Source organism: Zootoca vivipara, chromosome Z1, assembly GCF_965207765.1.
Source record: "Zootoca vivipara chromosome Z1, rZooViv2.hap1.1, whole genome shotgun sequence".
NCBI lineage: Eukaryota > Metazoa > Chordata > Lepidosauria > Squamata > Lacertidae > Zootoca > Zootoca vivipara.
In genome coordinates, this window is record NC_142583.1 from 12,101,747 (window position 1) to 12,129,012 (window position 27,266).

Consider the following 27,266-nt stretch of genomic DNA (forward strand, 5'->3'; position numbering starts at 1 on the left):
CTCACCCTCCCTCCTCTCGCCAGAAAAAAAGCCCCAAAACTCGACATCTTTGCAGGTGTAAGGATGTGCGCGCGCGCGTATTCTGTTTTTCCTTCTCATATTTTAGATCCTAATATGACTATAGCATGCACGCACACACGCACACGCACACGCACCCCTTGGGGACTCTTATGGAGACGTCTCGCTCCATCTAGTGTAGATGGAGAAGACGGAAATTGCATCAGTTAGGCTGCTTACCTGGGAGTATATACCATTGACTGCACCGGGGCTTACTTCTGAGTAGACATGCAGAGCCCTGCACTGTAAATAAATCTGCCTACCATTTCCACCATCTCCGATAGAAAGGTATGTCGGCTGCAAAACTCGGGAAGTACCCGATGAGGAAACATTGCCAAGGGTTGCCAGGAAGTTAACGGAAAGGAAGAGACGAGGACACATGAACATGAGACCATCACCTTGCTGTGGGAATCCCGCACTTAGCGTAAAATCTGGGGGCCTCAGCTAGCCCCACTGATATTCTTGGGCATGCGAGATGGTCGCTATCCTCTGCGCTACGAGCTCCCCCGTTTGGATTCCTAAAGCGCCCAAGGAACCGGGGCTCACACGGAGTACTGCAAAGAGCGCGGAGAGCCTTTCCCAGCTCAATAGAGAGGTGAACACCGCACGATCCGGAGACAGATCGTACGCGGGTCCCCTGACTCTCATTTCCTCCTCCTCCCCCGAAACGTAAGCCCAGGCACGTGGCGCAAAAGCGGCGCGTCGTTGCGCGTTCGCGGTGCCCATTTCCCACGCCGCCTTCCCGCAATCTTGCCTGAAGGAGAGGATAAGCGGGTGACCCGCCGTCCCTGGCGCTCTCCGACAGATGCGCAGAGCCGACGGAGAGAAAGAGAGAGGGACAGCACGCGAAGAGCGGTCCCAGAGAAGAGAATTGGGGACAAGGGGAGAGGGAGAGGGAGAGAGGGAGGGAGTGAAACAATGCGTGCGAAACAGATACTGGTATTTGCCAAGGGGAGGAGGAGAGAGAGGTGGGTGCACTGGCAGAGAGGAATTGTGGGAAGCCTTCTGAGGAAGACTGGAGGCAGGGAGGGAGAGTGGAAAGGTTTCCTGGAAATAGTCTGCAAAAGCGGATATACGCTGAAAGACTAGGAGAGGGGGGTACTGGGAATACTTGGAAGGATGGGGGGAGCCTGCAAACACTGGGGAGATCGCGTGCAGGAGAGGCAGTCGGCCGAAGAAAGGATGCGGAAGCCGACAAGGCTGTAGGAAAGAGCAGACGAGAGAGCCGGCGGCGGGGTGGGGAGCAGAGAGAAAGAAAACCGTTGCAATGCGAGCGAGGCTGCAATTGGAAAGGGAGACGCTGTTCCTTTGGACAGAGACGGAGCGCGTTCCCGGCCGATGAGACCGCAGTGAGGAAAGTGTGCACCAAGCAGTGCGCCGGGTCGAAGCAACAACCGATCCCGGTTCGCCATCGATCTCGAGGAAACTCGCGTCGCCAGCTAGCGAACCAGCCAGCCAGCCAGCCAGCCTTCTTGCAAGCCCAGTCCCAGGGCATGTTCCAATTGCGCTTGCTCTCCCGCGTTAAGCGCATTGCAAGTTTCGGAGGGGAGGGGTTTCTAAAAAGGGGGGGGCATAATTAAAACGCAGCGCAGAATGGCTTGATTTCCACGGGTCGACTTATTTACCTGTCTATTTTCTAAAGGAAGCCCGGGGGAAAACGCAATGCAATGGTTTGCAATGCAATGCAATGGATTGTAATGCAATGCAATGCAATGTAATTGTAGCGCACTCTCTGGCAGGGCTGCCTTGTTCTTGGGGATCGCTGCTGGCACGCCTGGAGCTCCCGCAGGGGCAAGAGTCGTCCCCGCCTCCCAAGACGGCCCGGGCGCGCCCCAGCACCGAGGAGGGGCGGAGGCAGAGACAGAGGCAGAGAGAGAGGTTTTTGACAAAGTCAAGTTGCTTGGCAAATAAAGCGGAGATTTGGTATTAATCCCACTTAACCCGCTGAGAAGCTGCCGGAGCTGCCCGCCTCCCTCTTTCCTCCTCACCCTCCTCCCCCGCCACACCGGGACTGCGGCGATGCGCACTGAGTCTGCGCCAAGTCGCCTCTTTTCTCGCTGATGCTGCAGATCTAACAAACCCAGGGTCTCCGGCGGGGTCCACGGAGGCGGGGCTTGGGCGGCTCGCCGGCCAACCAGCGAGGGCGCGAGCGAGCTCGAGCGCCCGCAGCTGTTGCCGCCGCGCCAGTCGCGCGCCAAAAGGAGGGGAGCCCCCTCTCGCCTCAGAGGAAGCGCGGAATCATGTCTGAGTCAGACATAGCGGCGGCGGCGGCGGCGGCGGGAGCCTCCAGCCCGCCGCTGTCTCGCTTTCCAAACCGGCTCTCCCGTTCCCCGCTCTCGCGCGCCACACGTTCCTTCCTTCCCAGAAAAACTCGCGCTCCTTCATTTTGTAAGGGAGCTGAGTCACCCGCAGAAAGGCAGGCTCTTGCCGGCCTCGCCGCGCGGCGTCAAAAAGACGTACGCGACTCTCCGGCTCCCCTAAGAAACAAGCGAGGAGGAACAGGTTTCTCTCCTCCTGCTGCCGCCGCCGTAGCCTTTCCGCACCCCGTGTGCCCTGGGCCCAGCCCAGATGCCTCGGGGTCTCCTTCCCGCCTTCCCTCCCTCCGCCGGAGTGGAGAGGAGGAGGAGACCGAGTAACTGAGGGAGAAAAGGCGGAAGGCGGCGCCGCCGGTCGCCCCTCAGAAAAGAGCGGAGGCCAGCAAATGCCGCGGGCGATTAAGCACGCCAAAGTCGAGAGAAGGAGAAAGGAGACGAGGCGGCGGGTCGCCGCCAGAAGCCGAGTGGACGGAGTTGGCGCGAAAGTTGGTTCCCCTCACGACGCGGCTACATTTTGCGGTGTATCAGAAACAAGCGCTCTCCTCGCGTTGCCAACTCCGAGCTCTCTCTCACACACACACACGTCCCCCCACACTACTTCCACCGCAGTCTCGGCGCCTCACACACACAGAGTCTTATAAACGTGGGACAACTCTGGGGATCCTAATCTTAGGAGGATCACTGTGGGGAGAGAGGCTCGAGATCCCTCTGCCTGATCTCGCCCTAGTCGCCGCAGTCTCGTCATCTGCTCGCCTCTGTAATACAACACGCCCCCCCCATAAAAGAACCCAAATCCACACGGTGAAAAGTTAAAAAAGCACCCAAAGCCGACCACTCTCGGAGCCACGTGATCTCACCACGCAGCTCCTTCCCCGACCCCAAGAGCTTTCCCTGGAAGAGCGACGCTGACAACCCAGAGAGAGAGAGAAGGATGCTTTTCAAGCTCCTTTAAGCACCCATGGAAGGACTGTTCCCCCGAATATGTGTCGGGAGGTGGCACGACAAGGTCCGGTCGGGCCAGCTCGGGGATCGAGTGATCTCGCTGCGGGAAGCCGCTTGCCCACTTGCCAGCAGCAGCAGCAACGGCAGAGGGTAAATGCAGGGCTTTTCTGGAGTGCAGCGCTCGGCGGCGGCTCCCAACTCCTCCCCATTCTCTCTCTCTCTCTTTTTCTCTGCCTGCCTCTCGCTCTCATCCTACAGTGCACAGGCGGCTCTGCAGCAGCAGCAGCAGCAGCAGCAGCAGCAGCAGCAGCAGCAGCGCAGAGTCACCGAGAGAGGCTTCCCAGCAGCTTCCCAGCCACTTCGGGCAAAACTTGATGCTCTGCTGCTCCCCCCTCCCTTTCCCTGGAAGCGTCACGCTCGCCCTCTCTCTCTCTCTCTGCGTGTGTGTGTGTGTGTCAGAGGGAGGAAAGAGCCGAGCGAGCTTCCCTGCACCAAGCAGCCGCACTTGAGCGAGACGAGCCAGGAAAAGAGGGCTTTACAAACAAGCACAATTGCAGATCTCGCCCGGAGTGGCGGTCCAGGGAAACTACTACTGACTCGGATCGTCCCTCGTTTGCAACCCGGACTCTGCTTCGATTAAAACCAATCCTTCTCCAGCGTAGCATTTGGACATTTATTTTGGGATTGGTGCTTTTTTTATTTTTAAGAGATCTCCCTTCTCTCTCTCTCTCTCTCTCCCCCCCCCCCCTCATTCCGCAGCTATGGATGTAATTCCGAATCGGCGGTGGTAATTCACGTGGGAAGAAGATCCAGTTACATCTCTTCCCTTTTCCCACCCCCTTCTGCCTCGGGTATATATCCATGAGGGGGGAGCCTTAGAATAATCGCCTTCGGACACACACACACAGCCGGCAGCCAACCTTTTGTGCTCACCTTTGAACTGGGGAGGAAAAGGGGGATGAAGTTCAGCGCTGGTTTCGCTGCATTGGGACGGCAAAGAAGAAGCAAGGGAGCGAGCGAGAGACTGCAATCTCATTTGTGAATCTCTCTCCCTAGTGCTGCAACCCTCCGATTGCTCTAACACATGCAGTGTAAATGCAGGTAAGACGCACACGCACACCAACTGCGGATGCAAAAAAACAAACTTGGGACTGTTGTATCGTGTGTGTGTATGTGTGCGCGCGCGCGCGCTCACGAGACAGGGGGGGAAAGAGAAAGAGATCTATGTGCATTCCCCTCCATCCTTGTTGCATTCCGGACGAACATCTCCTGCAGATTTTGTACCATGTTGTTTTGTGACCAATGACCTTGCGCAGAGTTGTTGTTTTTTTAATATACAGTATATTAAAGAAGAACTCTCCTCTCTGGAGAAGGACCTGAACATTGGAGGCGATCTCTTAAAGATGGATTTAGGCGCTGTCCTGACAACCAAAGGGGATTTCTTGAGAACTGATCTGTAATACAAGGCAGACGAAGCAATCCTCCCAAATATCTATACAGCTGTCGCATCACTGGAGACAGGGCATATTTTTTCCACCTCTTTATTTTGGGGATATTTTTACTCTCCCCCCCCCATTCCATCTTTAGCTAAGAGGATTTGGAGGCTGCCTTGTCTTTTTCCTTTCCGCCGGACACCAGCGCTCTCTGAATGAAGCAATTTACATTCCACCCGCCCTCCCACCCCTTCGTCGGCGTGTGTATGCGGAGTGGAGGGGGGAGAGAGAAACAGAAGAGCTAATTCCACGGCGGTGGCAAACGGCTAGAAAGAGGCAGGCAGGCAGAGAGGAAAGAGTGCGAATTGAACTGGACTGGAGTAAAAAAGAAGGCGGCGGGGGAGGGGTTGGTTGCATCAAATCTCTCGTTGCTGCTGCCGCCTCTGCTCTTGCTTTTCTTGCAAACCTTGCAAAGTGATTACAGTGCCATCGGAGGGGGTGGAGGAGAAGGAGGAGGAAGAGGCGGAACTCCCCCCCCCTCATCCTATCTGCCTAGATGAATCTTTAAAAAAGCAAAATACACTTGCCCGGTGAACTGTGAGTATAGAGCAACTGCAAAAGGAAGGGGGGAACGAGAGGTGGGGAAGAGCCGCCAGCCAACCCCAGATCCCCTCCCTCCTCCTCCCCTTCACCCTTTTTTTGCGCCAGATGGGATGAGACCCGAAGTTTTCTGCAGAAGCAGGAGGATTTTATAATTGATCACCACCCTCATCACCTCCATCCTCCCCCCCCCCGCCAAACGCCGAGGCATCTTCTTGTTGGCTTGCCAAGGGGGGCGTTTATTGGCACGGGTGGGCAGAGGAAGGTGGTGGTGGTGGGGTCTTTCATTGGGTGCTCAAGAAGATGTGGAAGATGCGGACGCTCCTGGGCTTTGTGCAGTGCTGCTACTGCTGCTGCTGCTTCTTGCTCTTGCTGCCGCCTCCGCTTTGGGTCAGCCTGGCGGCGGCTAAGCAAGTGCTAAGATACCGGCTGGCCGAGGAAGGACCTGCCGACATTCGCATCGGCAACGTGGCTTCGGACCTGGGCATCGTGACGGGCTCGGGCGAGGTGACGTTCAGCCTGGAGTCCGGCTCCGACTACCTGAAGATCGACAACATGACGGGCGAGCTGAGCACCACCGAGAGGCGCATCGACCGCGAGAAGCTGCCGCAGTGCCAGATGATCTTCGACGAAAACGAGTGCTTCTTGGACTTCGAGGTGTCCGTGATCGGCCCGTCGCAGAGCTGGGTGGACCTCTTCGAAGGCCGGGTGATCATCCTGGACATCAACGACAACACCCCCACCTTCCCCTCCCCCGTGCTCACCCTCACCGTCGAGGAGAACCGCCCCGTGGGCACCCTCTACCTGCTGCCCACTGCCACCGACAGGGACTTCGGGCGCAACGGAATCGAGCGCTACGAGCTGCTCCAAGAGCCCGACGGGGGCCGACGGGGCGGGGGGAGTTCGGCTTCCGCCACCTCCGACAGCGCCCTCTACCCCAGGGGCGGCAAGAGGAGGCAAGAGGCCGACGGCGCGGCCCGGAGCAGCGTGTTTGAGCTGCAGGTGGCGGACACCCCCGATGGCGAGAAGCAGCCCCAGTTGATCGTCAAAGGGGCGCTGGATCGGGAGCAGCGGGACTCGTACGAGTTGACTCTGCGGGTGCGCGACGGCGGAGATCCGGCGCGCTCCTCGCAGGCCATCTTGCGAGTGCTTATCACCGACGTGAACGACAACAGCCCCCGCTTCGAGAAGAGCGTCTACGAGGCCGACCTGGCTGAGAACAGCAGCCCCGGCACCCCGATCCTGCAGCTGAGGGCGGCGGACTCCGACGTCGGGGTGAACGGCCAGATCGAGTACGTCTTCGGGGCAGCCACCGAGTCGGTGCGCCGCCTGCTGCGCCTGGACGAGTCGTCGGGCTGGCTCAGCGTGCTGCACCGCATCGACCGCGAGGAAGTGAACCAGCTCCGCTTCACCGTCATGGCCAGGGACCGCGGGCAGCCCCCCAAGACGGACAAGGCCACGGTGGTGCTCAACATCCGCGACGAGAACGACAACGTGCCCACCATCGACATCCGTAAGATCGGGCGCATCCCGCTGCGCGACGGCGTGGCCAGCGTGGCCGAAGACGTTCTGGTGGACACCCCCATCGCCCTGGTGCAAGTGTCCGACCGGGATCAGGGCGAGAACGGCGTGGTGACCTGCACCGTGGTGGGCGACGTGCCTTTCCAGCTCAAGCCGGCCAGCGAAGGTGAAGGGGAGCCCCAGAACAAGCGCAAGTATTTCCTGCACACCTCGGCGCCTCTGGACTATGAGGCCGTGCGAGACTACAACGTGGTCATCGTGGCCGTGGACTCGGGCAGCCCCAGCTTGTCCAGCAACAACTCCCTGCTGGTGCGCGTCGGGGATACCAACGACAACCCGCCCGTTTTCAGCCAGGCCGTGCTGGAGGTATCCTTCCCGGAGAACAACGCTCCCGGAGAGCGGGTGGCCACGGTGATAGCCACGGACGCCGACAGTGGCAAGAACGCCGAGATTGCCTATTCCCTGGAGCCTTCCCCGCTCTCCGCCGAGTCTCCCGGAGGCCTCTTCACCATCGACCCCGTTTCCGGGGACGTGCGAGTCCAGGCCGTCCTGGATCGCGAGCAGAGGGACACCTACGAGTTCCAGGTGACGGCCCGGGACAAAGGGGTACCGTCGCTGCAGGGCTCCACCACGGTGGTGGTGCGCGTGGCCGACCGCAACGACAACGAGCCGCGCTTCATGCAGGATGTGTTCACCTTCTACGTCAAGGAGAACCTGCAGCCCAACAGCCCAGTGGGCATGGTGACAGTGATGGACGCCGACAAGGGGCGCAACGCGCAGCTCAGCCTCTCCATACAGCCCGGGGACCAAGCGCAAGGCGCGCCGGGCATCTTCTCCATCGAGAACGACACGGGCACTATCTACTCGACGGTCTCGTTCGACCGCGAGCTGCAGACCAGCTACACCTTCAAGGTAAAGGCCGTGGATGGAGGAGAGCCGGCCCGCTCGGCCACGGCCACTGTGTCGCTGTTCGTCATGGATGAGAACGACAACGCGCCCGTGGTCACGTCTCCGGCCAACAGCTCCTACACGGTGCTGCCGCCGTCCAGCAATGTGCGCTCCGTGGTGACCACGGTGCAGGCCAAAGACGCGGACGCTGGCCAGAACGCAGAGCTGAGCTATAGCATCGTGGGCGGCAACCCGTTCAAGCTGTTCGAGATCGACCCGTCGAGCGGCGTCGTGTCTCTGGTGGGCAAGCTGGCGCCCAAGCACTACGGCCTGCACCGCCTGGTGGTGCAGGTCAACGACAGCGGGCAGCCTCCGCAGTCCACCACGGCGCTGCTGCACGTCTTCGTCAACGAGAGCCTGGCCAACGCCACCGTCGTGGAGAGCCAAGTGGCGCGCAGCCTGCACACGCCGCTGGCGCACGACATCGCCGGCGACCCCAGCTACGAGTTAAGCAAGCAGCGCCTCAGCATCGTCGTGGGCGTGGTGGCCGGCATCATGACTGTGGTCCTGCTCATCCTGGTGGTCGTCATGGCGCGCTACTGCCGCTCCAAGGGCAAGCACGGCGGCTACGAGGCCGGCAAGAAGGACCACGAGGACTTCTTCACGCCGCAGCAGCACGACAAGGCCAAGAAGCCCAAGAAGGACAAGAAAGGCAAGAAGCAAGGCAAGCAGCCCCTCTACAGCAGCATCGTCACGGTCGAGGCTTCCAAGCCCAATGGGCAGCGCTACGACGGCGTCAACGAGAAGCTCTCCGGGGACAGCCCTAGCATGAGCCGCTACCGCTCCGTCAACGGCGGGCCTGGCAGCCCGGATCTGGCCAGGCATTACAAATCCAGCTCGCCTTTGCCCACGGTGCAGCTGCACCCGCAGTCCCCCACCGCCGGGAAAAAACACCAGGCCGTCCAGGAACTGCCCCCGGCCAACACCTTCGTAGGCGCTGGGGACAACATCTCCATCGGCTCGGACCACTGCTCCGAGTACAGCTGTCAAGCCAGCAGCAAGTACAGCAAGCAGGTAAGGCCGGTGGAGGCATGCATGGGTGGGTGGGTGGGGGATGGGGAGACGGGTGGGTTGAGCTCACACCCTTCTTCAGAGTTGTTCACAGGCACAGGCTCGCCTGCTGCTCCTCTCCCACAGGCAGTCAAGCCCCAGCCCACACCTGTTTTACAACCACTCACCGCCAGAATCTACCTTTAGGATCAGGTGTATATTTTATGAATTAACATTTCCTCAACTAAGAATCACAGGAGCACCAATGCAAACAGAATTTCTGTTCCAAATGTTAAGGTGCCTTTTAGTATGAAGATCCACCCTGGCTGTGAGAATGACAGACAGCCTGTTTGAAAAGTGTTAAGAGTAAACTGTAAATCTAGATGAAGGGATACTTGCCACTCAGACACACCTGCTATTACTCCTCCTACACTTACACACACATGCAGCCACTTCTCTCATTTACACCTGTTTTCCCCCTCCCTTTTACAGTCATGTCCACACCTACACACAACAAGCTTCCCAGTGCCTCTCATACCATGAGTCTGGAATAATTATAACTCTAAAGAACCAAAGTCACTAACACTAATGCCGATTGGAAGAATGGGCATGCATTTATGGTCAAAAAATCACTTTCTTTTTCAACTTTTACATACACCAGCCTTGAGTGGATGGGATAGTTAAAGCCAAATGTGTTAATAGTAAATGATAATTTCAGTTAAATGATTTTCAAAGGCATAGTCAGACCTGCCATAGCCCCTCCCATATTTTACAGCTGTTGAAGGCTCACCACCCATCACACAACTATCTGTCCTAAGCAAGTTTTCCCACTGTATTACACACCACAGCCACTATAGTCGCTCTTTCTTTCTTTCTTTCTTTCTTTCTTTCCAACACACTCACACACATACACACACACACACACACACACAGCCAGAAACTTAAATTTCTGCACACACAATCCCATCTCTTGCATCTAATCCAACATACTCTCATTTAGGAATATATGCAAAGTATCATATATATATAACCCAAAATATTCTGGTTCAGTGATTTGGAGAGTCATTTAGGAAAATATAGCAATGATCATTTCATACAGAACAGAGCAATTAACATGCACTGCTGAGCAAAAAAAAAAAAAAACACCACCCCCTTTTGCTATTTCTGAAATACCCTGCTTATTAGTAGGCCAAGATAATTGAACTATGAAGAGGAAACTATTAATTTCACTTAAATGATCATCGGAGTGTGCCTTCACACTGTTAGGCAGCACAAATACACACACACAATGGAACGAAAGAAGAGACAGAGATGTCTCCAGCCTTCGGTTCCACTGCACCCCCTCTCCCCCCTCTCCCATTTAGTCACACATCCAAACTGGCACAGAGCCATAAACGGAGACAGACACACAATTGTGCCTACCTACAATTGCATGTGCACATGTGAGCGCACACAAGGGGGATGGGGAGACATCACACAAGCACACAGAAACACATTCAAAGGCTGCAAAGCAGACAGGGCCAGTTGGAGTGCCAAGCAGCCCATCTACTTGCTGGGTCCAGCAGATGCTTTTGAGAGGAATCCCTGAATGAGCATGTGGATCTGAGAATTCCACTGTGGCATCCTCTGCAAGAATGCAATGGATGTTGGAGTGTGCTTCTCAATCTGTGAAATTTAGAGTGCGAGTGGGGGTTTGGAATCTATTGTGGGCTGGTGCTGCAAGTAGCTAAATCAACAAACACAAGAAGCCTCCACTCCGTGCCCCCCCCATCCCCATCCCAAGCATCAGTTAGATGGATCAGGTACAGCCACTTGCCCTACCAACAGTGAGAAAGTAATGGTATGGACACCTCTCTGCCTTCACAACCCTGGGAGCTGCAGTCAGGTGAAGGGATTAGTTCCCAAATCCAGATCCTGGGAACACTTCCATACCTTTTGTGGATGAAACATTCTTCCAGGTGCAACTTCTTCTCACCACTTTTCATGAGGAAAGCAGCACCTGTTGATACCACCCCTTCTTCGTGACTCCTAACAGGTACAGGAAGCATGCCAAGACCTGGCATTCGGAAACCTGGGTGGGTGTACACTTTTTCACATATCACCACAGAGGAAGCTACTTCCCGAAAGCAAATGAGCTCTCGTCATTTGAAGCCCTGCATACAAGTAGATAGTAGCAAGTACTGTATCATGTAGAAGGGAAAGTGAACCCCATTTCCCAACTATATTGTCACTCTGTCCTCACTCACATGGGTTTGGTTAATCCCAAACAGCTTTTTTTCATTACAAGGTTTCATTCACACTGTGGTTACTCTTGGAGAGGAAACTGTTGCAAGCCACTAGTGGTAGACACCCAGCCAAAAACAGGCCCCTTGAAGTCTGCTGTGCTCTGACACTTTTAACATTGTCAAGGGCTAGGCAGCGAGAAAGAGAACAGTTTACAATTACAGTGGGTATGATTTTCTACATAATCAGGGTGTTTTTTTTAATCTAATAGGCCATTCAGCTTTGTAGTTGTGAGGTTGGGAAGCAACTGACACTAAATATAAATGTTAAGCACACCAATTCTAATGGGGCCAATGCAATACATGCATTAAAAAGATGCAAGGAAAGAGAGAATTAACTCTTGCTGAAACACTTTTTTCATTTGTTTGCGAGGGATGCTAAAATGATCAAGATTAAGATCTATCCCTTCTATCTCTTCCTTACAAACCCATAAGACGCTACTCTACATACAGCCCTACCTGTTTTGTGATACCTTCCACCAAGTGGAGTTTTGAAGTAGGTTACTACAAATGTGTGGCACTTGCACTTTAAGCTTAAAACTTAGATGTGATGCAAGGGGCTGATTCTGAATCTGCACCCCCAAAAGTGAAGCACTGTTGAATTTCTCACACTGCGAACCATTCATAGGTATTTGAAAAACAAATTTTCGTGCCTTTGGTTGCGACCTACTGTTATAGAACTGTCTATTTTGTTTTGAATTAAGGTGATTTCTCTCTGCTTTTAGCTTGTTGGGAGGCTGTATGCAAAGCAAACCGTTTAACAGTTAGTGCTGTTAGAGCCAAGCTAGGGTAAATATTGTGTTATCTCAGGCTGCATAGCATCTTGTGTGGAATTCCATTATAGAGAAATGCATGCTGATGAATGCAAATACAATGCTCGGTCACAAATGCAGACACCCTGGTTAGTGTGACAAAAAGAGAGTGTGTGTTTGGTATCTCATTCTTAAATGTGCAAACTTGGTTCAGAAACCAATTTGATATTGTGGGATATGTTAGCTTGCTTAGCGTGGACCTTTTTAATACGCAACTTGGTTTTTTGCATTATGTTGGAGACAATATGATGTATTTTGGTGGAAGCAGCTTGCATGAGCTATTTGCAATTTGTACTGAACAAAAGCAGTTTATGTGAAGAAGTTTGTGTTTTCCTCCCCACCAAATATTGAGGAGTGTATAGAAAGATGTAATTCAAAAATGTATGCAATTTTGCTTTTTACACAGAGCATTTGACCTTTATTTTGTTTTGCCAAACTTCAACGTTAGTTTCTCCTCGAAAGAACATTTAACTGCAGTTTGGAAATCATTGTGTGAACTTATGTTTTTCCTTAAACACACACACACACACACACACACACACACACACACAGAGAGAGAGAGAGAGAGAGAGAGAGAGAGAGAGAGAGAGAGAGACATTTCTACCAAAAGTTGAATTATGATGTGAAAAGCAATAGCCCCCCATTCTTTTAGTAGCAATGATAGTAAGTAAATTAATCAAATAGTGATTGCTAAATGGTCATCTTAAAATTATTTAAAAAATGTGAGTAAAAGTATTGCTGGCTGTTAATCAGATCAGATTGTGCCAATAATTTAGTGTGTAGAAAAGTACATTGACTTGCGTTATTGTGCCAAAACAATTTTGAATTGGATTTTGTTTATGCAAAATATTTTGCCAGAATATATATTTAAGATACAGGATACTAGAGAAGACCATTAGAGGAAAGTACACATTTCACCTCTGAAAGCCAGAAATGGGATGGAACTCTTTTGAGTTCTACTTTTACTTTCTTGTGTTGACTTTAAGAGAACCCAAAAGGGAGCTCTTTATCCAGACAGTACCGGGTGGATAGTTATTTGCTTTATGGACTTTACAGCTCCGTACTAATACACACACACACACACACACACACACACACACACACACACACACACTTCCTATTTCAAAGATTGCTTTAAAATACACCAGGATGTTGGTAATATTGTACACAATATTCCATGGTCCAATAACATTATTCAAATTGTGGTTGTAGTTTTCATTGGGCAGATTTATAAAGGTATGTGCAACTCTTCAGCACACAGATAACTAGCTATAAAATGCTCTGTTCTCAAGAGTGGATATCAAGCGGAAAGTATGGTGGTTCTAGTTAGTTGCAGGTTTCTTCTGAATTCTATCCAGAAGAGCCTATCCCTTAGTTGACACTTATTCAAAGTCAAAGCAGAGCTGGGTTCTGGAAAATCGTAATAGTCTAAAACGTCTTGACAATTTGTGCTTTCCAGAGTTGGTTATCACCCAATTCTATATAACACAGAGCAGGAAAATGCCCAATAGGCATAGTAGCAATTTTTAAAATATACTTTACTGGGCACAGTCCAATCTTGCCTTAATTGTTGGCCACCAAATTCTGTATGGAGAAGAATTGCTGATATTCCTGATACAGAGTATAGCTTCTGAAAAAGAAACTCATTGTTTTGTAGTTTCCAAAACTTTAATGGAGTTTGAATCAGAGCCCCAGATTTCATTGCATTTGAGTTAGCAGTTTCCTACCAAATATCTTTAGGCAGGTTTGATCAGCTGCCCTCCCTTATTGTAGTGAAAGTTCATCAATGCCCCTATAGTTTTCTGTGCTTTGACTTTCACTGCCTCCATATGACACTTCCAAGCGGAGGTTTAATTAAAGAGTACGCTCAGCTATCTAAATGAACAAGTTTGTTCTATAGTCTTCTGATCCAAGCACCATCTATACCGAGGCTGCTAAAAAACACAATATTGACCTTAGAGTAATTTATAGATTATCTTGTTTACAGTTAAGTGCTGAACACCTCCAAGAGATTTTTGAAGCCCAATAGGAAAGGAGAGAAGCACCATACAATATAATAATAATAATAATAATAATAATAATAATAATAATAATAATAATAATAATATGCCACCCATCTGACTGGGTTGCCCCAGCCACTCTGGGTGGCTTCCAGCAAATTATAAAACCACAGCAACACACCACACATTAAAAAAAACAACATTGCAGTTCTGCAATATTGAGGCATGGGGGGTGGAGGAGAAAACACACACACACACACACACACACACACACACACACACGAGTGTTGTGAAGTGCAATGCAGGATAAAACAGCCATTGAAAGTCTACTTGGTTGACTTGATTCTCAATGACATTTTCTTATCCCTCCCCCCATTTTGCATAATGAGCTTAACAGGTGGGGAGTTATATAAATAGTATGTGAACTTTGCAGTCCTCAAAGAATGCCATTTGAGCACTGGTTGATTTATCAGTCAGAGCTTTTACATCTTCACAAATACTTAACCAGATGGCATTAATGTTCATCACCTTGTTGAAAAAGAATGTGTGTGTATGTGTTTCTAATACATCATGTATTGTCTAGGTGTATTAATCATATCCTAAGTATGGACTTGAAGTATGGAGAAGAAAGAGACTCCTTGTTTTCTTTAGCTGACACTTGTATGCTTTACTCGGCCCACAAAGTAACATTTGTTTCATATAGATAAGATTATAACACTTCTTTGACTGTAGATCAAAGGGCAATCCAAGCAGTGCTTATGTTGAAGTACCATGAATGAGATACATTAATGTAATTAGAATGAGTAATTGATACTTTTCAGTGACTGCAACACTGTTGTCATGAAGTCCAGGCTCAGGTTACAGGACTGTATTACTTGGTGAAGACAGATGACTGCATATGTGAGATCTTTTAGTGACATCTCCCCCCTTCTTCTTCTTCTTCTTCTTCTTCTTCTTCTTCTTCTTCTTCTTCTTCTTCTTCTTCTTCTTCTTCACAAACCAGCCTATAATCTGAGTAGCCCAACATACGCATCCTTCATGATCCTAAATACATTGTCCTCAATCCAGAGAAAGTTGTTTGCACTCAAGTTTTATTTTGAAATCCATTGGATTTTGGGATTAAACCCAGAGGAAATATCCATACCCACTGCCTTGTGGAACATCTTCAGGAGAAGAAAGGGCTAAGGATTAAAACCTACAAAAATTGGTATGGAGTCCTCAAGACAGTTGCATGCTGTCTTTTCTATGCCTCCTTTCAGCAACTCATGCAGCCAAACTGGTGCTAAATGCTGAGGCTGAGAAGGGAGTCATCTGGGCAGCCCAGGACCTCCATATACAATGCCCAGGCTTGCACCCTTGAAAAGTCACTAGGCAGTTTAACCTCACTCCCAGAGGTGCACTCCATTGTCTCTCAAGACAGATGGATCCCAACAACTACATAAACATTTCATCCTTCTAGGAGCAGCCAGAAGAAAGGGTGGCTGCAACATACTGTGCTTCCTGGTAAAGGAGTAACAGTGGCGGTGTGGCGGGGGCTGTTTAAATGCATTGTCAAAGTCATTTCAGCCTTCCCACCATTTTGCCCCAACCTCACAGACCTCACCTCTCCCCTACTCCCTCAGTGTCTTGCTATGTAGGAGTGCTGCTGCTGCTGCTGAGAGGTCAGGTTTGCAACAATGCTCCTCTCCATGGGCCACACACACACACACACACACACACTACACAGTTATAAATGATCACTTTAGAATGGTTTTGCTTTTAGTATACTTTTGTACAACAAAATGATGCAATCCCTATGCAAATGTGTTTGATACCAGGATACCAAGTGCAAACTTCATCTTATTCTCGAGGGTGCTATGATTTAAATAAGTTTAGAATGCAAAATTGCACATGCTGAGGTTTGTTTATTTGTTTGCTTGCTTTTAAGTCAGGATTGGCAAACTTCTGCTTTTTTGCTGTAACTTATCCGTAATGCAGAAGTCATTGTAATGCATGGAATTGCAGTGGAGGAAGTAGACAAATGTTTATGGTGTGCTTCATGAGTGAAATCATACACATGGCTATCAAAAGTAGGTCCCTGTAAGACCATTAAATTCAGGCTCTGAAATTACCTAGCTGTACCGCTGAGAGTGTTGCCCCCTTCTCAGAGAAAAGAATCCCAATGAGAACTTGGTTGGAGGTGATTTTGGCATTGTTGCTGTTTCATTTTGGTCTTTGTAAAATGCTCAGCCATATAGACTATTTGGACTCCCCAGGATCAATATAAACAGGAATTATTAAAATGTCATGTAGCAGGGGTTGCAAATTTATGTAGTGTTCTTTGTATTCCCCTTTGCTTTCATAATTCAATAGGGTAATGAAATAGACAAGGTGGCATTTTTAGTATAGTTCTTTCGCTGCATTTGTCACAAGGATTTGCAGGTGGTAACCTCCACTACTTTTGTCTGGAGAATTGACTCATTGAGTTTTTTATTTGCTTATCATCCTCACCCAATTTTCTTGCCACTATACATGCAACTGTGAATGGGAAACTATGGTCTTAATGGTTCTTTCCCCCGCTTTCTCCCCCAAAATAGATGCCACCTTCCATTTTGTTAAAAAAGGCACTGTAAGGCTTTATGAACTGTATCATCTCTGCTTGGAGTGCATTGTTGCCTAGCTGTTTATTATCTTTTATGACTGACTCAGACACTTTTGCTATTTGGAAAACATCCTTCATATGGAAGGAGAATGTTATCGTGTCTGTAGGGCTGCAAAGCTTCACTTCTGTAAGAATGCAATTTGCCAAAAAGAAGAAGAAGAAGAAATAAATAGAAAATTCTTTTTAGAATCTGCTTGGTATGTTGTTTGGTTAGTTTATTCAGTTTATCATATACCAAGCAATCTTTTGTATGGGGAGGATACAGCTATCCTACATTCAAACAATGTTATTGTTTATTAAGAAAGGAAATGAAGTCTATTCCTCCATCAATATGCATTTGGAATCTCCACTGACGTGAATAGGAGCTAATCTCAGTTTTAGAAGGAGAATCAGTGTTCAAAAACAGACCTAAACTTTCCAGGCATAGTATTCCTTCATGCAACATATATACATTTAGATGTGTACTGAGAATAAGAACAAAAGCAATAATTGCAAGACAGATTCAGACGTTTTAAAAAATTGGTCATGGCATCTGCTTTGAATAATCTCAAATGCATTTAAAGTACTAGATTAAATTTACAATGGGACTAAAGAAGGCTTGCTTCAAGGACGCAAACTTTAAGAGATTTTATGGGTGACATTGTTTGCAGAGCCACCAAAACTGAGAGCCACCAAAACTGAAGCGTAAGCCACCCTGGCTAGGGATGCCATTTCACATTTCAGTAGGAAGAACAATGAAGTTTGCATGTGAATTTGCAGGTTTAAAGGTGCGCTCAATAAATATTAAATTGCAAAGCAAGTCGAGTATTTAATTAGCATTTTTGAGGAGTGGCATGTTTATAACTCAACTGCTTGAGTTATGTTTATAACTCAACTCTAAGGGACAACCCAGCCCATGCTCCATGCATCCCTTCCATGTGTGGAGGGCGGGGGATACACAACGAGAGGAGGTAGGAAGGAGTTATGCATACAGCAGCAGATTGTGAGGGATGGAGAGGGAAAGTGTTTGTTTTTATTAGTTTAGGGAAAACATGTTTAAATGGATTATTCAGAAAGATTTCTAACCAGTGTACATAATAATATAATTATTAAAAATAAGCAAAACTTTAAAAATACACAAAATAATTATCAGTGAAAGAGATTTTATACCAGTATATATAATAGGCTCACTGAAATAATAATAAAAAAGTTTTCTGTAGGCATCTGAAACAAAGCATAGTCAGTGGAGCAGGAGGCTTCTAATCTCAGGGTCATGGATTTGTGCCCCAGGTTGGGCAAAATATTCCTGCAATTCTTGCAATGCAGGGAGATGAACTAAATGACCCTCATTGTCCCTTCCAACTCTACAATTCTAGGATTCTAGGATTAGTGCTGCCACACTAAAACATATCTCAATTCCTAGCAAACACGGAGTGCATGTTATCTGGCATATGTACTAACAGTGCAAGTTCCACACACTGAAGCTGTCAAATGGGGCAAGACAATGCCTCAAATAATGTAGTGTGTAGACCAAGTGACTTGTTAAGAAATATAGATGCTCACCGGGAGTCAGCCTGTGATGAACCTTTGATGTCATCCAATAAGACCTAACTCTACCCCATCGAAATCAGTGGGGCTTAAAATAGGCTAGCTTAATATTGCCTGATTTGTGCTCAAAGTCTGGGAACTGTTTTACTATACAACTATAACAAAGTTTATGTAAATTATCCATTACTAAAAATTATGCTCAACCTGAATGCTTTTTTGTAAGCCTTGGTGTGTCTCCTTACCCCTCTCTCAGTACTCCTGCTGTCTGTTGATAGCTTGGCTAGTTAATTTTATGGCAGGCGATTCTGTGACCTGAAATAAAATCTTGGCTGCTTTAAAGTTTATCTCATAAAATGTAGTGGGGTGTTATCTCCCCATACAGTTGTTGTTTCCCCCCCCCAAAACAACGACAACATGTGGCTCTTTTGCATGTGATAGGTGTAAAGTAGTAAAACCAAAGGCAGGGGTTTATGTTGGTATGGAATGTATACCTATGCATGTCTACTCAGACGTAAGTTCTATTGAGTTCAGTGGAACTTACTCCCAGGTAACTGAGTGCATAGGATTGCATTTGCAATCCACTATACATGCTTGATTGGGCATCAGTCCCATTTAAGCAAATGGGACTTATATCTCAATAGATGTGTATAGAGAATCTAATTTAGATTGAACATTTGATTTTAGTATGCACTGATGTAAATGCCCAGTCCTTCCAGCTATACATGGCCTGCCCTGATCCATGTCCTGATCTTTTAAATCAACAACAAAAGCCTGGGGAGGGCAAGTGGAGAGGATTGCAGGGGCAGCATTGAGTAACAACCACTCATTTATTTGTTTTATTCTTTTTACATAAAAATAAAACTTCACTCTTTTAAATGGTGTACTTGAAATGCTATATTCCAGGTGATTGATTTCAGGACATTGGGTGCATGTGTACAAACACATTAATGACTTATGTCTATTGTTTTTACATCCCCCCTTTTCTTCTTTTTAAAATATAATACTAGTGTTTTGTATTGGATTGAAGTTTCCCTGAATTTTTGAATTTATTTGCAATTTCTTCTAGACATCCTGCTTTTTTGTCTGTGTTATTTTTGTGTGGGTAGCTGGATTCTGATATTCATCAGTTTTTCTTCCATGAAATTGAGGTTTGTGATACCTTCAATAGTTTCTTAGATTTTCAAATGTGTCCTGAGCCCCAGAAGTATGGAGACTCCTGGAATAGTCTTGCACTTTAATTTTTATCAGTAGGTTTGATGGTAGCCTGCTGGTTCATTTAATAAAAATTGCATTCTTATTATGGAGCATTTTACATATTTGATGCTCCTTAGGCGTGATATTATCTTTTCTTCTGGAGATGTATTTTACATTTCTTTTTATACTAGTGATATAATAATAATAATAATAATAATAATAATAATAATAATAATAATAATAATACACCAGTTATATAACACTTCTGAAATGTTCGAGGTATTTCTCATGCACCATCTCAGTAACCTTTGCAAGAACCCTGTGAGGTAGTTCAGAATCATAATCCTCAAATGGTAGACTTCAGGTTCAGGCCAAAGGAATCAAATATTGCTCAAGGCCACCACATGAGCTCACATATAAGATCTGGTTTCAACCAGGGCACTTTTCAGAACATACTGTTAGCAATTACATTGCACTTGCTTTCCAAAAGGTATGAGCATGGATGCCAAGAACTGTATTATGATTGCATATACCAACCTTTCTTCTGATACCCTAATTAGCAAGCCATATATTGAATTGCGATGTGTTTTGCATTTTTCTCCTGCATTTGGAAAACTGAATGCAGTGAGGATGCGGGTGAATTTTGTGGTGAATTATACCATAAATGTACATACTATGTTTCAATAGGGCTGTATTTATTATGAGTTACAGCAAAACCTAGCCATAATTTCATATGTAGTATCTATCATCAGACTGATAGATCCTTTCACGTTCTTTAACAGCTAGGTGTTTATCCGTACTAAGCCAAATTATTTAGATTTAAGAAGCACGAGGCTACAATCCCTCATATGGTTTTTGCCACTTACAACACCCATTTATTATGGTTGTTGTATCCATACTGCCTGATCCCAGTAGCTATCTGGTGTGGTGACTTCCTAGGTCTGCGGCTGGCTTCCTGGGACACATGTCTTTTCCATGTAGTTCCGTAATTCCGAAGATTGTGGTTTGGCATGGGACTTGATCTTGCAGCAATATAATAGCTAATGCACTGCATAATTAAAGTAAGAATTGCCCCTTACTTGGAAGCAAGTTCCTGAAAAAAATCAATTAGCCTTTCTTCCAAATAACATGAAGTTTGAACTGGAATGTTCTAAGACTTCCAGCTGATTTCAGTGGGAGTGAAATGCTTCGGCTTAACTGAGTTGTGCATCAGTTTATAACAATGGGCCCTTCCTTTCTCTGTAAAGTTAGCTTAATTCCCCCCTCATCTTTTTTTGTTATATTTCTCTCTCTTTCTCTTTTGGAAATGAGAAAATGAAAATAGAAAGGGAGAGAGAGGGAGAGGGAGAGAGAGAGGGAGGACAAAGCCTTTTGGAAAGTGAATATTGTCCCCTTATTATACCACATATCAGAGAATGGAAGCATTGCATTAGAACTCGCATTTTGTAAAGATCTGAAGTGGTATCACTAAAACTAGTCTTAATTATAATCTGTTCTAGTAAAGTAATACCTGGAAAGAATAATAAAGGCTTACTATTGAATGAAATAGCACGATGTCTCTGTTCAAATGTAGGGTTACAAGAATGACTCTGACTTTAGCACAAGAGTTTGAGTGGCAGCTTAATTTCTATTGACCATATAATTTCCTTAAAGGTGACTTGCAAACTCAAAATTACACAGTTCAGGTTAGTTCACTAATATGCCCCCCCAATAACTAGCATATAAAAGGCAATCAGCATTACTGTCTAGAGTCTTTATTACCATCATCCATCAAGCCACTGTTTGTTCCTATCTTCTTCTGCCAGATTGTACTCAGATGTGCACTGCAAATCCTTGCTGTTTTCCTCAACAGAATTGTATTATTATTGTACATTACATTATTAAAGGTAAAGGTAAAGGTAAAGGGACCCCTGACCATTAGGTCCAGTCGTGACCGACTCTGGGGTTGCGCGCTCATCTCGCTTTATTGGCCGAGGGAGCCGGCGTACAGCTTTCAGGTCATGTGGCCAGCATGACAAAGCCGCTTCTGGCAAACCAGAGCAGCACATGGAAACGCTGTTTACCTTCCTGCTGTCGCAGTACCTATTTATCTACTTGCACTTTGATGTGCTTTCAAACTGCTAGGTTGGCAGGAGCTGCGACTGAGCAATGGGAGCTCACCCCATTGCGGTGATTCGAACCGCTGACCTTCTGATCGGCAAGCCCTAGGCTCTGTGGTTTAACCCACAGTGCCACCCGCGTCCCTCATTATATTATTAGGGCACAATATTTCCTATTGCCGTTGACAGCTGGCAAATCTCAGATGATGCCAGCTAGAATCCAGTGCATAGCTAGAAGCCTTTGAAGCCACTTCTCCACCCCTAACTCCAGGTAAGGAGCATAAGAACTGCCTTGCAGGTGTAAACAAAGCCCACCATCATGTTTCCAACAGTAGCCAACTAGGTGTTTCTATATAGGCTACTTAACAGCTGTTAATCTCTGGTAACATCCTCCATTAGTCTTCGTCCATTAATTTTTTTTAAAGAAAACATCAGATTTGAGGTTGTTAATATGGAAAGTATCAAATTCCACCTGAAGTTGCAAAATACATTCCAACCAATCAATCCAATGTTTTCCTCTCCAGCACACCTGTGGAGTCAAATATCCAGATTCAAGATGCATTATGTTGTCTGTTTGGAAAACATGTGACTAAGCAGAATTTTATGACTAGGTTCAAGTCTCCTGGCTTGCTGTTACTGCATCGAGTAATGTCAAAGATGACTTCCCATAGTTGAAAGTGAGCATATATCCTTCAGAACCAACCGCCCCCCCCAAAAAAATATTCCCACCTAAAGGACAATCCTATTAAGAGAATGTGGACTTTACTCTATTACTGACTCCATGGACACAATCAGCAGAAATATTGTTGCCCAGAATCTCATTGCTGACACTTGATGTAAACCACCATGAGCACACAGACTGACCCTAATATGACCCTACCATGGATGTTGAAGTTAATTACTGACATGGGAGCAGTGTAAATCATCTGCTATATTTTTGCACACACCCCCCCCCCTCCGTTTATTTGTTGCTGCTTTCAACACAAACAGAGAATATTTTTTTGTTTCTTGCCATCTCTCTACCTTCATCAGTGGTAAGTGATACAAATCTAGATTTGTGTAAAAATGCTTCTAATGTGCCTAATTGGTAAAAATGACATGGGCTTTGTGTGTCTTAACAGCGAGAAATGATCCCCATCCCTCTCCTTTCTTAATCTGAGGGGGGGGGGCTTGAACACTCAATTACTCTCTAATTACATTAGAACTGCCTTGCCAGGGAGAGGAAGAGAGAGAACTAGATTGGATCCTTTGAAAATATTTATTTCATCCTGAAATCATTTGTGGAAGCACGTTTGCAGGGAATAATTGCATTGGAAACTGAAAGACCTCTCTTTAACCATAGGCCACTAGATGCTCAGCCAGTGAACCTCAGCCCTGATCTTAGGTGATAACTGTCTGCTGGATTTAGCCAGCTCATTCATAAGGCTTCTCTGAGGGCAGTTCACACAGCTTTGCTCCTCTTGACGGCCACTCGAAGAAAGGCTAAAGTTTGCATTGCCGCTTATGTTTTCCAATAAGCTGCTGCATACTAATTTCCTTTCCTTTCCACATACCCATCTTCCAGAGGTCTCATAGTAGGTTAGATTTTCTTCTAAAAAAACACACACACACACACACACACACACACACACACACACACACACACACATTACAATAATAAGAAACCCAGCCCAATGAGTAATAAATACACACAATACAATAATAAAAAACCCAACCCAACCCAATGAACCAATTAATTACAATTAATAAAGAACCAGAAGTCTAATCCAACTAAAAGTCAGCCCCCAATCATCTCCTAAAAAGGCATATGCCATTATCACTTGGAAGGTGTTGTCTTTTCTACAGGCCTGGAGTGAGTTAGCCATGCAAGTCTTCCTTAGCAAAGAGTTCCACAAGGAACATGATACAGTGGTACGTCCGGTTGCGGACAGGATCCATTCCGGAGGTCCAGCCAGATCCCGAGGTTTTCACAACTGGAGAGACCGCTTCTGTGCATGCGTGTGTGGCAAAAACCCAGAAATATACTTCTGGGTTTGCTGCTTGCGTATCCCAAAGTTTACGTAACTGGAGGGATATGTAAGCGGAGGTATGACTGTACTACTGAAACCTACATTTACTCCAGCTGCCTAGAGCAACAATGGCCTTGTTATTTTCATTATTAAAATATTATTGTGTAGAGCTGCAGCATCACAAAACAACATAAAACCAAGAGCAAGGCAAAATACAAAGGTAAAAATCCTACATTAGCAAGCATGCAGAACACCTTAAGAAGCAGTTCTGTAACATCCATTGCAATTAGGATCTCTGTTAAAGGCAGCATTGGAGAACAAGGGCTTCAATGCTCACCTAAACAGCTGTACAAATGGGGCAAGGTGAAAGTATATACAGTATATATATATAAATAGCGCCACAGTTCTGGAACCAGCAAGAAGACTTGATGCCTTTCCCCCACCATCTAACTGGTAGGTACTCATGATTCTTAGCATACAGGCAAGATTATAGGGCTGAAAGCAGGAGACGTGGACCTTGGTGCCATGATGCCCTACCTGCCAAGTCTCCCGCTGAAAAATGCTGAAAAATGCAGAGGCGCGGCACCGGAGGTTGAGTACAAGCAACTTCCGGGGCCACTCTGACCATGTGTGGGCACTGGAAATAGGGCAGAGCGGCACCGGAAGTCGCTTCTATGCATGCCCGGTGGCCATCTCGGTGGTCATGGCCACCGGGCATGCATAGAAGTGACTTCCGGTGCTGCTCTGCCCTATTTCCGGTGCCCACACATGGGCTGAGCAGCCCCCAAAATGGAGGCTTCCTGGCAGGTAGGAAATCTGGGGGATTTCTGGGATTTTTCTCCATTCGGGAGAACAGCGGGAAACAGATTAAAATCCGGGGGTTTCCTGCGAAAAACGGGATACTTGGCAGCTAAGCATGAGGCTACTGTAGCAGCTCTAGCCTACTGATGCGTCAAGGAGAAAGCTAGGTTAGAACTTTTGATGCTGCGCTTGCTCTGTGCATGGCATTCTTCATATGGATGCAGATTCATTTGTGGGAGTGCCCACACAAAATGGTAGTATGAAAATACCAAAATGAGAACTGGACCCCAAAGCAGGGGCTCTGATACCTCCATCTGGTCTTGGGAAATAACCTGGCCATCTGAGCCACTGGCTCAAAACTGTTGCCTTCACTTTTCAGAGCATATTTTGCTGCAACTCAGGTTGAACATTTAACACAGAAATCCAGCATATTTTTATAGGAACGCTGTGTGCTAAATTTAGAGCATAATCTTTACCCGCCTCACATCAACTATATAAAACAACCGACCTCCTAAAATTTGCCAGTAACCTTCCTCGTGAATTAATGCTTCAGAAATATAAAAGGATGGGCTAAAGATTCACTCCATCAAATGTTTCTAAATGGCTTTATGTATTTGTAAGACTTTATGATCTACTATTGATGCAAATTACCAAGGATAAAAGAAAATCCATCTGTTATCAAAGAAAAAAAATAAATGAAATAAGTCCTAGGATTTGAAAGACTTAGCATTAGGAACTAGGAATTTGTACGTTGTGATGGGTTTATAGTAATTGACAGGATAAAAGACTTCTTTTTGTCATTCACAAAGTTATTTTTATTCAACCTAAATGGAAAATGACGACACTGCAATAGCCTCTCATGTAATATACATTAATTTCAGTTACCTTTTTTTATTTTCCTTTAGAATTACTTGATTCCTAATTTGACCTGCAACATAACTGGCTTTATTAGTTTTGCTATTATTACACTTACATGTTCATAAAATTGTCTGCAGCTAAATAAACAGCATTTCATTGAAAGACATATGTATCCAATCTACAGGGTATCAGATTACTGGTGCAAGAACAGATCTAAGTCTGGTGCCTTCAATCTGAAATTAATTGGACCCTGATAATGGGTTGCCTGCAGGCAATTTGTTCTTGGTATCTTGATAGAATTTCTACCCACCCCCTCAGTTAATGATAAATCAGATGGGGCTATACTGTTGTGCGGTTACTACAATGGACCTTTCTTTTTTCCAAGTGTGTGTATAATTTCCCCCCCTGTGCAGCTTTACCTTTTTTCATTAGTAACCACAGGACACACCACATTTGGCATTTTGTAAAGAAAGAGATTTTATTTTCAGCAATTGTAGTATATAAATATAAGGCTTGGATCCAGAATTCTTGAACCCTGCCCATCTGGCTGGGTTGCCCCTGCGACTTTGGGCAGCTTCCAACAGAATATAAAAGGACACAACAAAACATATAGCAATCCTTCTACAAGACATTCACATGGGGGTGTGGGTGCCATTATTTTTTACTGATTCCTCCTGCCCCTGCAGCACCCTATGCCCCCTGAAAATATGTTGTGAAAGGTTGGGGAACTTTTTGGAACACTGTGGGACCTCAATGGGCCACATGGGAAAAGGGGATTGGTCCAAATATACTCCCTCTGCCTTCTCCCAGTGAATGTTCTTTCGGATTGCCGTCATTTCTACAAGCGGAAAGATCCCTTCTGTTCCTCGAAGACCAGGACTGAACTCAACCAATAATCTTTTGCACCAATAAACAGCTGCTGAACATTTTTATGGCAGCTGTTTTATTTTAGAATACACGTTGAAGCACAATCTTGTTCAACTTCAGCATAAATCTGAGAGATGTGCTGCCATTTCATAGAACATGAAACCACCACATGAATGTGAGTTTAGACATAGGTCAAAGTTAAAGTGGAGCTTGCCTGCAGATCTGATCAGTCTCATACACCTAAAGAATCCTCTCCTTGATTAGCATTTGCCTTCTGTTTATACTCCCCAAAGTGTTTGCAGGACATCTTCAGTCTCTTCTTTTATGGTGTCTAGCAGCCATTGCCTCTAGCACCCATTCACGAAAGCCACCTTAGACTGAGTTGGTAATGAGGTTGGGTGGGGGATATTTTGCTGATATCAACCCATGCCAGGCTAGTTGTTGCTTGATCCACCTAGTTTGGCTTTTCGATTCCCACTGCTTGATCTAGAATGCTAAAAGTCATTGGCCAAAACCCCAATCTGGGCTAAATTCAGCGTGTGGTGTTGGCACAGGACAAGCTTGGCATGGACTGACACAGTTCTAAGTTATTAGATAATTCCACTGCACCAACTCAACATGATGATTATATGAAAAGGCCCTTAAGATGTACACAGTGAAACAGAACCATCTTTCAAAAGTCACACTTCTCTGAATTTTGCAGTGCAGTCCTCCAAGCAGTGTTAACTAAAATGCACATATTGGGGGCGGGGGGGGGGGGAGCACATAAAAAAAACATGCTACTGAAAATAACATACAGTAATGCATTATACTGGAAACTGCTTGCAAAAATGTGTACATTAATTAAAACAGTGTACAAATATAGGCCTATTAGGAAACATTTGCACTAAAATACTGGAGAATGTTCATGAAGGTTTTGAAAAATAGTAATTGCAAATTGCTGCAGAAATGTGGAGAACTGAGCTTAAGAATGGGGAAATGAGAAATTGAGAGTATTTAAATTAACGGATCTTTCCATCTTCAGTCCACAGTGAACTCTTGTGACTTCTTTTTCAGCTCAGCAACAGAAGTCACAGCTGTAGAAAACAAAATTCACACACGCAGAGTTATTTCTATTCCTCTTTCTCTTTTGCTCTTGGCCTTTTTTACGTTCTTTTACTGTGTTTTGTTTTAAATTAGATAGCAAGGCCTTTGAGGCAGGGGCCATAAATAATGTTTTCCATTCCAAGATTTTAAAAGCATGATCTTAAAGATCTTTTTAGCAAGGAAGGCCTGTATAGTTCCTAGTAAAGTCAGCTCCTGTTGCTGCCTGGGGACTGAAACTGCTATTGCAATAATTAGAATAATTCCCCAAATGAGATGCTTACACA

At 46.4% G+C, this 27,266-nt stretch overlaps 1 protein-coding gene across 6 annotated transcripts in view; it reads left to right on the forward strand.

The window, feature by feature from the left end:
• The first annotated feature begins 3,290 nt into the window (after nt 1-3,290).
• PCDH7 (protocadherin 7) overlaps nt 3,291-27,266 on the forward strand; it is a 401,157-nt gene continuing 377,181 nt past the window's right edge. For 3 of the 6 annotated variants that reach the window (XM_035113242.3, XM_060278931.2, XM_035113243.3), the window contains exon 1: nt 3,291-8,830. In XM_035113242.3, coding sequence (XP_034969133.3) covers nt 5,651-8,830 — 3,180 coding nt within the window. In that variant the 5' untranslated portion in view covers nt 3,291-5,650. The remainder of the gene's footprint in view (nt 8,831-27,266) is intronic. The other 3 variants (XM_060278933.2, XM_035113245.3, XM_035113244.3) reach the window with 1 other exon arrangement.